The following is a 17,235-nucleotide window of genomic DNA, read 5'->3' on the forward strand; positions in this document are numbered from 1 at the left end:
GAGCGAGTGAATAGCTCGCTTCCTCGCTCGGAGAATGGAGGTTTAGGGGCGGCGGGGAGAGGAGAAATGGAGGATTGACAGACTGGATCAGTACTTAAGAGGACTATACTAACATGATGCTGGTAGTAGCGACGGTGGTGGTGGTGGTGGTGGTGGTGGTGGTGGTTGTACTGTGCTATGAATTTTCGTACAGTAACGAAGTATGCGCGCGATGCCACGACATATAGGAGACGCGGGGGAGGGCGTGGATAGATAGGTGAGCTAGACTAAGCTAGGCTAGGCCAGTCTGCAGTACGTACCATCACGTGTGTACGTGAATATATATATATATATATACATATTATATACGCGATATGCGTCTGGTATCTCACTAAACCTCGCGCCACCAACGTCAGGTCCGTGACATACGGGAAGAGCGATGTATGTGTGTGTGCGCGCGCGCGCGTAATTTTGTGGTATCGTGTACGTGCGCGCGCGCGGGGAGGATATTGCCACGCGGCAACTATATAAATCGCAACGCGCGACGCAGCGTGACGCGATGCGCTCGTGAACGTTTAAAATGCATTTCGCACACGTGAGCACAGAACACGGTTCGCCTGAATGGATCTCCGCGAAAATTGACTCCGCTCCGGGGAATTACGAGTTGATGTCGCGTCGACGGCAAAGTACGCTCACAAAGCCGCCGGCCATCCGCGTGTAAGCGCGTTAAATACCGCGGTGCGTGCGTTTCGTGCGAAGCCTATCGAAAATTGGCGCTCCGAATTGTCCGTTGACAATTTTTATATCTCCGCCTTTTTTGCCTTCTTCTTGCTCCCCCGTCCCTCTCCCCCCTCTCTCTCTCTCTCTCTCTCTCTCTCTCTCTCTGTCTCTCTGTCTCTCTCTGTCTCTCCCTTACCCGAAAACGCGTTTCCCGCGCGGCGCGTCGCTCTCTCGACGGGCGGCGGACTGCGCCCGTCGATCGCACGGTTCATCGATAATTAGCGGCGCGCGGGTCCGCCAACACAAATGCGATTACTTAGCGGCGGCGGCGGCGGCGGCGGCGGCGGCGGCGGGGTGTCGCGTTTATCAGTCGACGGGAAATAAAGAAAAGCCCTGGCCGTATCGGGGAATCATTTTCATGCCATTATGGCGCACCATGACGCATTATGATGCATTATTATGCATCATGACGCATTAGAACGCGCAATTGCGCACCGGGGCGCTTTGTACTGGTCGCAACGACCAGTCGGTGAATGCCACGAGTCTTTCGTAAATTATATACACGGACTGCTCGCGCTGGGAAAGTGTGCCGTGACGTGGCGCGGCGCGGGACGCGATCGGGCTCTTTTCCTCCTAATTTATAATTAATTCCAACGATCCCTTCTCCCCTGCCCGTCACACGCTGCTTGGTTTCGATCGCCACGCGCCCCGGGCGGAGGTAATGGGAACATTTGAATACGGTTTGGTCGATGGGAACAAGTACGTCGCGCTCGTTTCGGAAATTACGAGTCACGAGAAGTCGCCGTTAAATTGTACCAGTCAGGGCGACAACTCGCACGCTTCGTTGTTCGTCTCGACCTCGCGGTTTCGCCGCGATTCCCCGACGATGCGGCGACGGCTGATCAGTCTCCGCTGAAAATTCCTGCGGAATATTCAATCTAATCAGGCGCGCGCGTGCGCGTGCGCGACGATAATCGCCCGACCGAATGGTATCACGCGCAATTCGCACGCGTCCCGCGAGTCGATGCATTAAATGTATCCTACAACTACGCAACAAGCAAGCGGCAAACGGGAGCTCCGCGAGTCCGAGTGATGCCGTGATGCGCCGGAATCCGAGACAATCGGGCTCTCGTTCGCGCGCGCTTCGACACATCAAGGCTGCAAGGATAATTGCGCGAGTCGTACTCGATAATCAATTACGGAGGTACGCACGAAGGCCAAGACCGACGTACGTGTATATGTCTTCTTTTATCGCGACGCGTGTACTTCGGGCTCTTGCGCACCGCACGACTTACGTGTACGCTTATAATTAATATCACGGGAAAGAGAGATTCATCGCGGCCGCATCGGCGAACATCGAAGGCGCGAACGCCTCGCGCCGCGGGATTGTTGTCGCGTTGCGATACCGGAAACATCCTCCTCCTCGTCCCCCTCCTTCTCCGCCAACGACGACGAAGGGCGATGCAGCGTAGCGCGACGACGCTCGGAAGGTACACCTCGGCGGTCCGAGTACTGTACGCTTACACACAGGAAGCCGCGGGAGAACAAGATCGAGCATACACACTACAAAACAGCTCCGTATCCAAGAAGAGGGGAAGTCGACGCGCCCTCCCGCCGGAAACGACGCACGAAGGCTGGTGTTAGCGCGCGCGGACTTTGCGTGCCGCGCCGCGCATCAAACCGCGCATTATACTTCCTCGGCTACCATGTTACGCGGCGTTGCCGCGGAAAATATCCCTGAGGTCCGTCGCCGGCCGCCGGCCGCCGGCCGCCGTTGCGGACGCGAGAGCGTGAAGTCGATCCCTTTCTGTCGACGTTACGGCACTCGCGCGGTCATCCGATCAACGCGACGGAGCCTCCGTGATTACCGAGACGTTGACATCGCGGCCGATTCTGGTATGATAATAATCATAACGACCGCATTTTCCCTCTGCTCTCCTTCCTTTAGAAAAGGAAGAAAAGATCTCGTGTTTTTCATATATATTTAATAATTCTGATAGGAGATATGTCCTTCTAATGATTTTCTACAAAATGTGTCTACCTTTCCTTCAGAGAAGAGATAGGTTTAATATCTTTTTGAAGAAAAAAGAAGATGGATCGATTGTTAACAACAGAATAACAAAATGATTTCGGTTTGCGCGCGTCTCGCGATTTTTGATAATAAATGGCGTACTTCAAGTCGTCGAAGAAAAGCCGTAAGATTGCCTCCGTAGCCACGACTATTATTTACAGGAACGCGGTGAAACGCGTTCTCGCGACGGAAGTGTAGTGCGAGAGGGAGGAGGGGGAGGGCGCGACGAGATGATGCCACGTGTGCGTCACACAACGCGCCGCTACGCGTATACGACACTATTAACTAATGAATCTTCCGAGGAAGGAGCGACACACGAAACGGGAGAGTGAGAGAGCTCGCTTCCTCCGCGGGTATCCAATTACCCCTTTTTCTCCTTTACTTCTCTCATTCTCTCGTTCTCTCCACTCTTTTTCTCTCGTTCGTTCTTTTCCTTTTACTTTATTTACACGCGGCGCGCGATTAACCTGTCAAAACTTATAACGATCGTGAGATCGGTGATAACATCGAGAATCAAGTACCCGTCGCTAATTACGACCAATTGGCAACCGATTCGCAACATCTGTCTCCCTCCCTCCCCCCTCTTCCTGTCGTCGTTGCCACGACAAAAGCTTCGCTTAAGAGACACTCTTTTAATTAATCACTAATTATCGGCTGATAATTTTAATCGAGAGGCGCACTGTTATAACGAACACCGATACCGCGTCTTTTCCTTCTTCTCTCCTACTCTCTTTCTCCATTTTTCTCTCCATTCATAAATTTTGGAAACGAAACAAGCTACGAAACGCCTAGCAAAGGCTGCGCGCTCTCAAGCTCAAAGACGGATCGCGTTTCAAGCGATCGTCGAGCGACAAGCATAAGAAACATGTCATTGACTGAACGAGTCGTTCTCTTGGCTGTTTGGTAATTAATTAATAATTTACCGCTGAAACCGTGGCGATCGCGTCGCGGACATTGATCAGTCTACGATGAAGGAGCGTCCTCTTTCTCCCCTGCGCCTTACACGTGTGTCGTTCGAAATCGTCACGGCATGGTTACCGTATCGCGTCACGGGGCCCTACGGCGGGGCCGTCGTCACGGTGCGCGCGGGTCGTTATATTAATTTAGGGCTAGCGCTCATTAAAACCTAACGATAGCGCTCGTTATGCTCATCCGATAACGGTGCCGCGGCCGATTATTATTCGCCGATTATATCGTGCAACGTTTTGTTTCGCCTTCGTTACCGAAGCCCGCAACAGCAACAGCAGCAGCAACACAGCAGGCCGATTATTACAGAATTTCTCTTCTTGTCTTGTGTCTGCCTCCTCCTTGCTCCTCCCTTCTCCCTTGCCTGCCTGCCTGCCTGCCTGCCTGCCTGCCTGCCTGCCTGCCTGCCTGCCTGCCTGCCTGCTTGCATGCCTGCCCGCCGCAGCTCGTCGCCTTTTTTCGACGATGACTTTTTAATGCTCGGCGTGCGTGGCTCTAATTACCGCTGTGTGAAATCGTACCGGAATACGCGGCCGGCTTTTTTCCCCGGCCTTTCCGCCGCCGAGGAGGTAAACAGTTAATTCGAACGCGTTTCCTCTAGAGTGCTTAATAAGTTCGGGGGGAGAATCGTTCTCCGTGGGGGAACGGAGGAAAGTGTGCTCGTAATTGCACCGCGTCGCGCAGCGTCGCGTCCCAAATTTCGACGGTAGGTATATCTCCCCTCTCCCCCCCCCTCCCCTTGCATATCACGTCGCGTATGGGTCCGTGTCGCGCTTGCTTTTTGCCATTTGAATTAATCTTCTTACCACTGCAAAGACCATGGGAGTCTCTCGGAGTCGATTCCATGGTTGGCAAATTTTTTAATATTACAAAGTTTTGACGCTAATGTTGTTAAAAATTTACAAACCGATCACACAGTGGTTCTCATATGGTTGTCCCACTAAAGAATACTATCGGAGCAAATAAGTATCCATATCTTTTCTACGACTTTTAAATCCTCGCAATATATTTTTTCTCTTTTACATATAATTTTCTTTACTTTGCGTCATAAGTTGCTGTCAAAACTAAAGTATTCTCAATCATAAACGACGTAAAGCATTCATTCAGAAGCGTAAGCATCAATTTTCACGAGAGATCTTGTTTCTCGCGACGAAACGCGGAATTAATTTAATTTCAGATTAATCGCGAACTTTTCTCCTACTTCGATGGGAGATACAGCCGACGACATCGTTACACAGGATATAACTGTACGTCGGAAAGTCCTCAACGACCGCGGACGAGGATGATCCTCGAATTCTCGATTCTCGCGGAAAGAAGGGAATTCGCGCCGTGACCGGCGCGACGTTCGTCGCGTACCGAGCGGCGCCGCCACGTCCTTCGTCCTCTCTTCTGCGCGTCTCCATCCCGCATTCTGCCAGGACTAAGGCCGACGGCATTCCCGGGTTTAATAAGTGTCGCCTGAATGACGTGAATTAGTCCAATATGTCTGAGGCTCCCCGGTAGCAACAATTCAGGGTCGCTGCATCGCGTAATTAAAATTACTCCGCGCGTCATACTTTACGTCGGAGAGACGCAGCCAGCCAGCCAGCCAGCCAGGCAGGCAGGCAGGCAGGCAGGCAGGCAGGCAGGCAGAGGTGAGTATGGGCTCGCGGGAGAGGTAGAAAATAGGGATGTTGCGGCTGTATAGTAATTCAAGGCCTGACGGGAACCTCGATACGCCGCGGAAACAGCCTTCGAGAGATCGAGATACCTGCGTCTCTATCATCGGCGAGAGAATCACACGGAGATGATAAAAATAACACCATACGCGCATTATACGGCTATTCCGAAGCGCATCATAGGTCGATCTTGGTCTGGTCTGGAGTTTCGCGCGTGTCTAAATTGTGAAAACATTATAATCGAACGTTGTGCGATTGTATAAAAATTGCAGATGCGGTCGTTTCCTCGCGCGTTTTAGCGGCAGCGAAAGAACTGCACGTAGAATCTATATACTCGGACGGCGGAAGAGAGAGAGAGAGAGAGAGAGAGAGAGAGAGAGAGACAACGGGGAAAAGTAAGAGAGAAAGATCCCGTTCTCTAAATATTTACGGTAAACGTGCTCTTCGGATAATATCGCCGCCGTTACAAAATGAAGACCGCCGGAAAACGAAACACACCGGCGAACGGTAGTAATGTTGCGGGCGGTCTCAAACGCGGTTAGTATTTTTAGCCAATTAGCGGAGCCAGTAAAGCGAAAACAAGCGCGTGTATAGCTCGCGGACATTTTCTAACAGGTAGGAGAGACTCGAGAGCATCACTCGGTCTCTCGGAGTGGCCCCTTCTTCAGAGAAGTACCCTGAGCTCGTACGACTGTATGAGCTTCTCTTTCACCGCGTCCTTTGGCGAGCACCACCCCCCTCCCCCTCCTCCCGTCGTTCCCTGCTAACCCCGCCACGGAGAAGAGCAGCGCTCTTAAGGAATGGCCTACTTTCGCCGCCGATACGTTGGCGCTCTCGCGTGCGCACGATTGCATTTCCCGAACGGCGCTCGAAAACGATACGCGAGCGCATCGTAGAATATATTTAACGTAAAGCGACAACGAACGGTATCGCGGAACGGAGAGAGAAGCGGAGAGATTGAGGGAGGGAGGGAGGGAGTTGGATAGAAGGGGGGAGGGGGGAGGAAATGTTATTATCGTAAAAAGAGACGGTGTGTTCTCGAAGCCGAGGAGATATCGTTTCAAACGCGCCGCTCTCGCCGCGGTCATCGAACGTGGAATGGATTATTGGAACGGCGCGATATTTTATCGGTGAATATTACGCCCCGAGACTGATTAATTTCGGGCGTATTTAAACGGAGTGCCGGCGTCACGGCACTCGGAGCGCGCGGACGGCGAGATTATCTCGGCCTTGTGGGGAAATCATCCCCGAATTTTAACATATGCCGATCTCATTGAGCTGCTCTGGTACTCACCTTAACGGAAGAACTGCTGGCCGCGCTGCATTGCTCGATCTGAAAACAAAAGTTGAGCAGGGTAATATTGAATTCTAAAGACGTCTAATTGCTGTTATTCTAGGAGAATGTGGTAGATTGAGAGAGGAGAAAAATAGACAGGATATATAAAAATAGACAGAGATAGAGAGAGAGAGAGAGAGAGGGAGAGAGAGAAAGAGAGAGAGAGAAAGACAGATCGTGGGAAAGAGAAAGAGAGATTAATACGTAAAAGAGACGAGATCGCGATTCCGTTCCGTCCGCGATTGCTGGGCGAGCAAGCGAAGCGAACGCGCGCCACTCGGAGAGCCGCGCTTGAATCTACGCTTGGAATCGAGCGCGCGACAACGCGCAAAAACGCGGTCGACGAACCCGGGGAATTGGATTCGACACCTCGCACGAGCGAGGTCGTTTCTTTTTTACTGTGGCAAGACGACGGACACAAAGCGAGAGAGCGGGGCATTCACGCGTCCGCGAAATTCCTTACAGACGGAATTTGACGACGCGCGCGCGCACACAACGAAGGAAGAATTTCTTCTCGCATTCGACTCTCTCTCTCTCTCTCTCTCTCTCTCTCTCTCTCTCTCTCTCTCTCGCTTTCTCTCTCTCTCTCTCTCTCTCTCTCTCTCTCCCGTCGTCCTGCCAACCTCCGATAAATCCCTTTTTACTTGGCCCGACTATGCCTCGGTCGGCGTCAGCGTGCAACGGCCGTGGCCGTTGGCGCGTGGCGGTGCTAATGAACTTCGCCAGCGCGGCGTGTTATCTACGAGCACGTGGTGATTTCGTATGCGCGAACGGTGGTTCCCGGCAGCGGCGGCGACGGCGGTGGCAGCGATCCCAGAAACTCAGCGAACCGACCTCGGGAGTTCCATCGTTCAACAACAAACGACGACCGTTCACCGGATGACTCGTCGGCTCTCGCGTCGTCGCGAATGGCACTCGCCTGTCTTGAGCGCGTTTCTCTTATTTCTCTTGTGCTTATCTTTTCAACTTTTTTTTTCTTACGTCCTTACAAATGTACACATTCGAGCTGCTGCGACATCTCGGTTCAACATCCGGGGTATAACAGCGCGCGCGATATAAACACACGTGGTGTTTGTGCGTCCTGAAATTAGGTCGAAGTGACATTGGATAGCTCGGCCGAAATTCTCGAGCAACGGGGACAGCGCGAGTGTTATTAATTAAATTCCACGCGTTCGTGACCAAACCGCGAGATGCATTCCTCAATCGATAAGCGGTGAATTAAGCGTGAACGCAGATAATCGGCGACGCTCGGCGTCTCTATCAGCTAGCGGGAGCGACGTAGCCCGAAGCTTATCGCACGATCGAAATGCCGAAACTCGAACGCGCGCCAATCGCCGAGCGATTCTCTCTCTTCCTCTCCCCTGCTCTCTCTCTCTCTCTCTCTCTCTCTCTCTCTTTTTCCCGGCAACCACTCGGTGTCTTATTATTTTTAGCGGATGCAACGTTGAGTGGCAACGATTCACGGTGAACGTGAATACATACAATCAAGAAATGCAGAAGCCCGCCCAAATAAAAGATTCAAGAACGCGCCACTCGTGCTAAATCACTTCACTCCGGACGAATGCTTTCGATATTGAGATAAAAAATCGGGCGTTTTTCACCGCGGACCGAGGCGACGGAACGAGGCGCCGGAAGAAAGCTGATGACGCTGCGAGCGTCGTCGTCGGTGGTCCTCCGCGAAAAAATTGCCGCCCCTAAAAACGGATCGCGACCCTAAATCCGTCGTCGGGACGGGTGGGGGCGGGAGCCAGGTGGGGACGAAAGCCTGTCATTGTACTTTCCCCATAACGATCGCGGCATTTTCCGCTCTCTCAAAGGAAACGCGAGTCCGAGCTCGCGAGTGTACTGAACGCCGGCAGACGAGAGGATATCGTGTAAGACCGCAATTTCAAGCAATCTTTGTGTATGCGAGAGCACCCAGGATTCTTACGCCATATTTCGGACGCATCGCTGGCAGACGTGACTCTCCTCAAAATCCCTTCGTAATCGAACGGGAATCCAAGAAGAGGACTCGAACAGTCGTCGCTACCGACGGGGAATAACAATGAAGAGGGAAGAGGGAATAGTAATGGAATTATCTTCGGATGGTCGTTCTTCTATCGGCGGTACAAGCAGCGGGCCGATTCTCGAGCGCGCATCTCTCCTCTCCCGGGACCGCCACGGTTTCGGTGTTGTCATCATCGCCGTCCGTCCGATAGTTAAGTGCTAATGAACCCCGTGGGTCACGTTTAAGAAGAAGAAAAAGAGGAAAATATAAGGACAAAGGCCGACGGCAAGAGAGGAGAACGCGAGCGGGCAGCGCTCGCGGGAAACGCGAGAACCCCGAGACCCGAAGTGCCGAGTTCGCAAATTGGCGGCGTTTTGGTGCGTTCGCGTACTTTCCGTTTCCTCTCCGTCTCTAACTCTGTCCCACCCTCCCTCCCTCCCTTTCTGCCTTCCTTATTCTCTTCTCTTTACGCTTCGTTTTTCCTTCTCGTTTCTCTCCTTTTAAACGGAAGCGCGAACGCGAATATTCCGCGCAAGCGGCAAGAAATTCTTCTTCCGCCCCGTGCGCTAATCCCTTTCCAAGGGATTCTCCGATGGAAGAAGACTTTGAGTTTTGCGGAAAGTTTGCGGAAGTCGTATTTATGAGCTCCTACCGGGTTCCTGTTTACAGTCTGATCGCGGTTTTTCAGCGCGGAAAATTCTCAAATCATGATGTAAATTTTCGTAGATTGCCAGAGAGTAACGCTATTTCGCGCGAACTAAGCGCGAACGATGGGGGCAATTGCAGGAGATTCAACATAATTATCGAGAGAACAGCGAGAGAGATAAGTCGCCCCGGAAATAAAATCACGTCGCCGAGGTGATAGCGTTTTCAAGTGAAACGGTCGCGCCTCAAACGCTATCCGTTTAAACGGCCACGGCGAGGGATGAGGAGTGCTATGGGAAAGAGAAGGTAAAGGAGGGGGGAGAGAGAAAGGAGAGAAAGAGGGAGGGAGAGAGAGAGAGAGAGAGAGAGAGAGAGAGAGAGAGAGAGAATCTGGGCGCCCTACGGGACTTTAAAACACCGAAATATCGAAGAAGGGCGCGGGCAAAGAGAACACACGGAAGAAGAATGCCGAACCGATGGAGGGGACGGCCGGACGCCGACGAATGAAAAAGAATCACTCGATCGACTCGAATTAAAGAGAATCCCTCGGTCGAACATCGATCTCACTTTGGTTACCACCCGTGGGCAGCCGATAGTAATTAATCAGGCCGCGCGGTGCACGCCGATAATTAGAGGTACCGATCGACGGGCAATTAATACGCCTCTTAACCGCGATCGGGCGATCGATCATGGAAATGTTATTCCCGCAGGAGACGCGATCGTGCGAGAGAGCGGAAGGGTTGAAAACTCTCTCGAAGATTATAGCGACAGCGGATTAGCATGCATTAAAGGCGTTACAAGTTCCGGGAAGTGTAATATAGCTCCTAATATGTCGCGAGCGCGGGTAAATTACCGCGAAATTAAAAATTTAGCGGCCGCGCAATTTGTCGGCGAGCGCTCATAAGTTCGGCGACGACGACGACGACGACGACGACGACGACGTATGTCAGGCATGTCAGGCATAGAATGCGCGGTTAAACACTTGTGTAATTGCTCGACTTACGAAATCAGAATCGGCTACAGACGCTTTCTAAGAATAATACTCATGTGCGATAATAAGTATGGTACATCAGTGTATAAGTATGTCTTTTCCTTATTTGCAATCTCTCTCTTACTCGGATATAAGTTTAGCCTCGCGTATGAATTTTTCACGGATCCGCTCGTTCTGCCACGTTTCCGTCACATTCCCCGGAAGTTCATTCCATTCGGTTAATTTTTAACGGCCGATCGCGGGAACAGCCAGATTCCTTCTCGCGGAGTTTAGTCATTGCTCAGAGTCGTCGTGGTCGCGTTTCAGCAAATGAAACGAAGGCGGTAAAGGGAAAGCGGCAGAAAGAGAGCGAGATCCCTCCTCTAGTTAAGAAGAACTCGCAAGTGCATTTTCGTCGTCCCGCTAATTGAAAGAATTCAGCGTGGCGGTCGTAAAATTAGAAATACGGTGAGCATCGAGTGCACGTCAAAGCGTAATTCCGTTTTAATTCGAGTGTTCCTTCGAAGTAGTTTGCATAATTTTCACGCGACTATCCGTGCCGTTTTTTTTCCGACTTTCGTCCTCAGAGGAACAGAGAGAAAGAATAAAAATTCATTGAATATTAAAGTTGCTCGGGGACACCTCGAGTCTCTCAACTCGGGACAGAGAGGAGAGAGAGGGGGAGGGAGGGAGGGAGGGAGGGAGGGAGGGAGGGGGAGAGAGAGAGAGAGAGAGAGAGGGAGAGAGAGGAAGAAAGGAAAGACGAAGGAAACGCGCGTGGAAATTGACGGCAAAAAGTCTGTCGATCAAACTGTCGAACCCTTTCGAGAGGGACTATTAGCGGCTATATTTTTCCATCGATCTTCTCTCTCATCCCGAGCTCTCCCCGAAGAGCTTCTTTCCAGAAATAGAAAGTCGAAAAGATCCCACCCCGAGCGCCCGGGGGCTGTCCGACATTGTTTTCTGAAAAAATAACGGAAGCGTAGACGTTTCTGGTCCGCGTGTACGACGAAAGGAAACACCGAACATCTTTATCGTCGTCCTTCTCTCACCGCCGAGAGCTCTCTCTCTCTCTCTCTCTCTCTCTCTCTCTCACTCACTCACTTTCTCCCTCCCTTCGATCCACGTTCTTTCCGCCTCTTTTTCTGGGCATGCACCTTCCTCTCTCGTGCATAACGCATCCGCCGGATTCTTCGCTCGCGAGTTCAAAAACCTTTCTGCGCGTGCGGCTTCCACGGAAATGGCTCCGTACCACCGATCGTAAGAAACGTCGAGTTCTTAAGTCCCACCGAAAATCTGGCGGTTTAACTTTCGACCCCGACAGCGCAAATTCGCGGATATTTTGCGACGCGCTTCCGAGACGTTGGTTTAACGCGCACGATACGAATTTATATACACCCGTTGCGTTACGTATATATCGTTGCGGCCCATCTTGTACAATTTCCGCGACGCTTTGCAGCGCGTAGTTTAGAATGATGTCGTGTGTTATATAAACTAACATATACTTATATAAACTAACTATACAATAACTTTTGTAAATAACTTGTATCGAGAGTAGCGTGTGCACGCGTGTAACAGACGCTTCTTATAGTACGCGCGCGCGAGAAAGAGAAAGAATAAGAGACGATGGTTCGCGACGGATACATTTTTACATATCGATCCCGAATAAATCGACGTATTTTATGAACTGGCGGAATTCTTCGCGAAACGTCCGAAGTGGAACGTACACCTGATTCCACGGTAATTCTTTACTCTGACAGTTTAAGGGCGAGAGCTATTTCTGTTTCGATATCACGTCCGCATACGATATTTTTATCCAAAAGTCAATCGCGCCGGCGTAGTGCGACCGCGGGAAGTACCTTCAATTGAATGTGTCTCACGTACGTCAATCAATATATTCGTGAAACGATGGAACGGGGCAAATGTGACTCGCAATGCGACCCGTAGTTGTGCGAAAGGTTCGTTTAGCGTTCTAAATTGTTTATCGCGCGCAAATCGCTGCCATTGGGTGGGGAATATATACGCGCAATCTATAAATCAATTTAATATTAACGTTTCATAATTTACGGGGGAATGCGCGCGCGGGCGCCATATTCCAGCAAATTGTAATTGTATAATTTAACGCGACTGCGCGCGATCGCGCGCCGATAAAATATCGGCAGAAGTCGTTTTCGAGAAAAACGAAATTAATGTCGGCATATTTGACGTCTCGTTCCCACACTCGTCTTATCCATACGTATGTGTGTGTGTGTGTATGTCTGTATGTGAGAGAGAATGATACCGTCTTTTCGAGACAGAATGAGGCGCAGCGAGATGCTCGCCTGAAGGCTCCGCGAAAAACCACGCTCCATATTCGTCTCTCTTTCTCTCGGTATTTCCCATCGTAACAGTTAAATTACTTGAGCCACGGCGGCGCAACTTTTCAATAAAGACGTCTTTCGTTCTACGTCTCGCGCAATGAATGCTGATCGAGACAAGCATCGTCCGTAAGTAGAAGATAAAGAGCGGGCGAGACAGAAAGCGAGAGAAAGAGAGAAAGAAAGAGAGAGGGAGGATGGGGTGGAGTAGAGAGAAAAAGAAAGTCGAGAGATGTATAACATCAGAAATGCTGGCTTATTCGAGAACCAATCCACGAACGTATTGCCTGACTTCATGGGGTATTGAAAACCTGGGAGAAAGGTGGTCACGATATAGGAGAAAGAGAGGGAGAGAAGAGAGAGAGAGAGAGAGAGAGAGAGAGAAAGAGGCAAGGAGACGAAGAGAAGAATGAGGAGGAGGAGGAGGAGGAGGAGGAGGAGGAGGAGGAGGAGGAGGAAGAGGAGGAGGAGGAGGAAACCGTAGCGGTTAAACTCAGGCAATGAGAATCCAATGAGGGGATATAAGCCTGCCGTAAACAGATGCCTTTGAAAATATCGGATACGGGAAACACTGGAACAAGAGCTGGACGAGACGAGCGCGCGCAATTTTCGAAAGTGCGCCGTGCGACTCTCGACGATGCAGACTACCCACCTACGTATGAGAGACGATAACAATAATAATAATAATAATAATTCGGCTCTCTTAACGACCAGATGTTTTACGCGACGATAAATATTTCCGCGTTCGTACGTCACACACACTCGACGGACGGACGGTTCATTCGTGGTCGCGCCAATGAGCATATTTCTCCAGGCTCTTGACGCATCATTATCCCGCGCGCGACGATTATCGCACGCGTTATACACGCGATGATGTATCAATTGTACCGTAAATTACAACGTAAATAATAATAGTCGTAAGTAATATTAAGTGACAGTAATTATACGTCATAAATAGTCGACGGTGATAAAAATCTACGATCGTCGAGACGCCCAACGTCCCGACTCGTGACTTCTCGTGCTACCTTCCATCGCGTCTTGTCGTGACAATTAAAATAACCAAGACGATTGGTTGAGGGTGCTCGCATCGCTACCGACGACATCGTAGCGCCGGTCGTAGGACGGGATCGCGGAGATCACTGATCATCAGCTCTATGCACAAGTGGACAGAGTGGCGAGGGAAACAAAACCGAATACGCGAACGCGTCAGCGGCAGCCGAGCCATTCCGTTTCGGCCGGAGATCCTCGTACGTAGCGCGTTTCCAGACCTCGCAGATCTCGTATCTCGAGGACTCGCTGGAGAAGGATGACCGTAACGGCGGCATCGAGGGTGGCGTTGCAGGGGGTTGGAGCGCGAGGTTGGCTGATGGCGGCTTTGGGTGGCTCGAAGCAGTTACCGATACGACGGGCGGAGTAGGTGGAGGACTTGCGCGGGTGGACCGGCGAGGGTGGGGATAGTTTTTTCCGTTTTTATCGGAAGAAAAGAGTGGCTCCAAGCCCGTAATGGAGTCCAGGCACGTATCCGTCGTGCACACGCCAGCAGAGCCCGCGGCTTTTCCAGTCACCCGACCCTTCGTGTCCCGCCGCCACCCCCGGCGGCTCGAATCCCCGCGACCCGACTCTCTTCTCCCTCCCTCCCTCTCTCTCTCTCTCTCTCTCTCTCCCCCCCCCTTTCCCCTTCTCTGTCTTTCTTTCTCTCACCCCCGATTCCGCACCGCTCTCTCAAACGCCCTTCTCGTTCCGACCCGTCCCTTTCACCCTGCCACCCACCGTCGCCACAGCAGCAGCCGCCACCGCCACCGCCGCCGCCGCCGCCGCCGCCGTCGCGACTCCCCCCCCTCTCCGCCCCTGCACCTGCAAGTTGACAGACCGACATTGGATCCCTTCGTACACGAACACACCCTCGCGCGAGTTACACGACGAGCAAACGCGAGCTTGTCGAGAGATATCTTATAGAATTTCCAGCGCTCATCGTGTGCTCGATCATAATCGTCTTTGTGATCCCGGGATGTGGGGACGAGATTGAAAGGAAATACGTACGGTGGACGCTGTACGACGCACGTATCACGCACGTGTATTGCGCGAGCGATACTAATTTCTCGCCGAATCGACGGCGGTGAAAACGTTGCGCGTGGAACGATCACGCTCGACGCGAGAGTGCGAGTCTCGAGCGTGCGTCAAGATCGAAAGATCGCACAGGGAAGATTCGTGTTCCGCCTGGCACTTTTTCCTCTTCTCCTCAAATGAACGTTCCTCTTATAAATAGCATCCTGGGCGCACTGGAGAGGGAGCCGCCCTTTTGCAACGACGACGTGATAAATTTGAGAACGCGACACTCGCGGTCTATTTTCGCATCGAGACCCCGAGATAATCCAGACATTTTTTCCCTCACGGTCGATTATTACGTTAGAAGCGGAAAATTGTCGCGACGCTCGAAAGAGATGCCGGAGAGACCGCGCCGAAACGACCTGACGCGCGAGCGGTCCTTCGACGCCGCTCGTCGTCGATCATCTTAACGTTTGCGAGCGGCCGACCAATCGGCCGCATGAAAATTCCATTTGTTCTAATAAACGACCCACGATAAATTTCACCTATGGCCTGCCTAACAACGGCCTCTTAACGACTTTATCCGACGACGCGCCTCTCTAACCTCGTCTCGAGAGAAGAGATTGTCGGGCGACGACGGTCGCGATCTTAATACGTTGACTGCCCGCCCCCTCCCTTTGGGGGGTGGCCGGCATATTATGATTTACCGCGTGTATTACCGCGTCTCATTAATTTACTCACAAAGCGTCACTAATCGCGCTCGACGAATTAAATACACGGTCAACAGTAATCAATAAATCAAACATAATCAATAGATGATAAACTGGCTGACAAATATACGCATCGGGTGTGTAATTACGGTAACTTTGATTATTCGAGTTTTAGTTAATCTTTGGAATATAACGATTCGTGGAAATCAACGGGAGGGCCAGCATGACGATCGAGCCAATGGAAAATCTCGAGGTATAACATGTGCTGTATGGTGCATTGCATATTGCTATCTCGAGATGTAGCAATATGTAACATCAAAGAGGATAATAATGGCCTGCGTGGTGTTACACCTCGAGATTGCCCATTGACTCGTCAAGTTCGACGGAACTTGCAGGGTTAATGTCGCATAAAAATTTCTTGTGCAACTTACGGGATGGCCAGGAGAGACGCTTCGACAAAGTTGAAAACATCGCGCGGGAAAAAGTGACACCCGGTAAATTTTATAAAAAAGAGAGAAATGAAAAATCGGAAAGAGAGATTTTTAGAGTCTCAACTTTCCATTTCTGCTGGGGTTCATTCGGGCGAGTATCAGTCACTGAAACTTTAATAACTCAATTCCCAGTCAGACTGATAAATTACGAATCGGCCGGTCGAGTCTTGCGATTTCGTTATACGAACGGCAATTTTCGAACGACGATCGCACGCCGAAAGCTCGATTCGCGCCGGCCCCCCTATTCATTTTTCCTTGCCGGTCGCGCTTTTTTCTCTGTTTATACCAATCAACCTTGCTATTTGTCGTAGCTGATAAACTGTACAAGCCTGTCAGCAATATTCGCGCTGGTATGCGGAGTGTAAAGATCCGCTTTTTTTATATTTTTTCCGCTTGTCTCGTTGAATGTTTTCGACGCGCGGGACCGGATTCTATCCGGTGGCCGCTTAAAAGAGAGAGGGAGAGTGAGAGAGAGAGAGAGAGAGAGAGAGTGAGAGAGAGAGAGGGAGGGAGGGAGTGAGGGAAAAAAGGCGGAAAAATCGTCCGTGCACGCGAAAACGAGGGGCGACCGGAAAAAGAGAGGAAAGTGCGAACGCCGTGCACACATCACGGTGAGCTTTTAATACTGCCTGACGAGTGCATGTTTAAAGGCTTACCCGCGCGCGTCATCGACGGATTGTCGTGAAACCGATCGGATACAATAAGCGCCGCATGCGGCGTGATTACGCGAAAATACGAGCGAATACGTGAGAACGTTCCTCGCGTTTACGACTATTTCCCAGCAATTTTTCCTTTTTTCCTACCGCCTCCCCCCCCCTCTCTCTCTCTCTCTCTCTCTCTTTTTTTTCTCATCGTCGCATACGCGTCGGCGTGTGTGACATCGCGCGCGTAGATTTTATAGACACCGTAAAACGTACACGCGCGTTCGTGCGCGTTTAAGCGCGCGCGAGTTCGCGCGGATATGCCGCAATTGATTAAGAAAAATGACGTGCCCGTCCGTAAAACGCGCGCGCACGTAGCTCTTAAAAATTTTACAGCGACGTGTCGACGGCGAATCACGGACTCGTATCGCGTATCTCCGTACGATGCGCGCCGATTTCCGCCGGAAGCATAACGTTCCAATTTGACGTTAATCCTCCTGTGCGCCCCCTGCGCCCCTCTCACGCTGTCCGTTGGAAACACTCGTTATCTCACACGCCGAATCGATACACACGCGCGAGGATATCGTGCGCCTAAGAACGTCATTAACTGGCTAACCCGCGCGCCTTGAATCTAATTTATCGAAATCCTATTCCGGAT

At 51.3% G+C, this 17,235-nt stretch overlaps 1 protein-coding gene across 3 annotated transcripts in view; it reads right to left on the reverse strand.

Annotated features, from left to right (window-relative positions):
- Nucleotides 1-17,235, reverse strand: part of Pdk1 (Phosphoinositide-dependent kinase 1) — a 366,917-nt gene that overhangs the window by 248,050 nt on the left and 101,632 nt on the right. For all 3 annotated transcript variants that reach the window (XM_025307411.1, XM_025307410.1, XM_025307413.1), the window contains exon 2: nt 6,689-6,727. In XM_025307411.1, the coding sequence (XP_025163196.1) occupies nt 6,689-6,727 (39 nt within the window). The remainder of the gene's footprint in view (nt 1-6,688; nt 6,728-17,235) is intronic.

Source organism: Harpegnathos saltator, unplaced genomic scaffold (assembly GCF_003227715.2).
Source record: "Harpegnathos saltator strain DR-91 unplaced genomic scaffold, Hsal_v8.6 scaffold86, whole genome shotgun sequence".
NCBI classification, from domain to species: domain Eukaryota; kingdom Metazoa; phylum Arthropoda; class Insecta; order Hymenoptera; family Formicidae; genus Harpegnathos; species Harpegnathos saltator.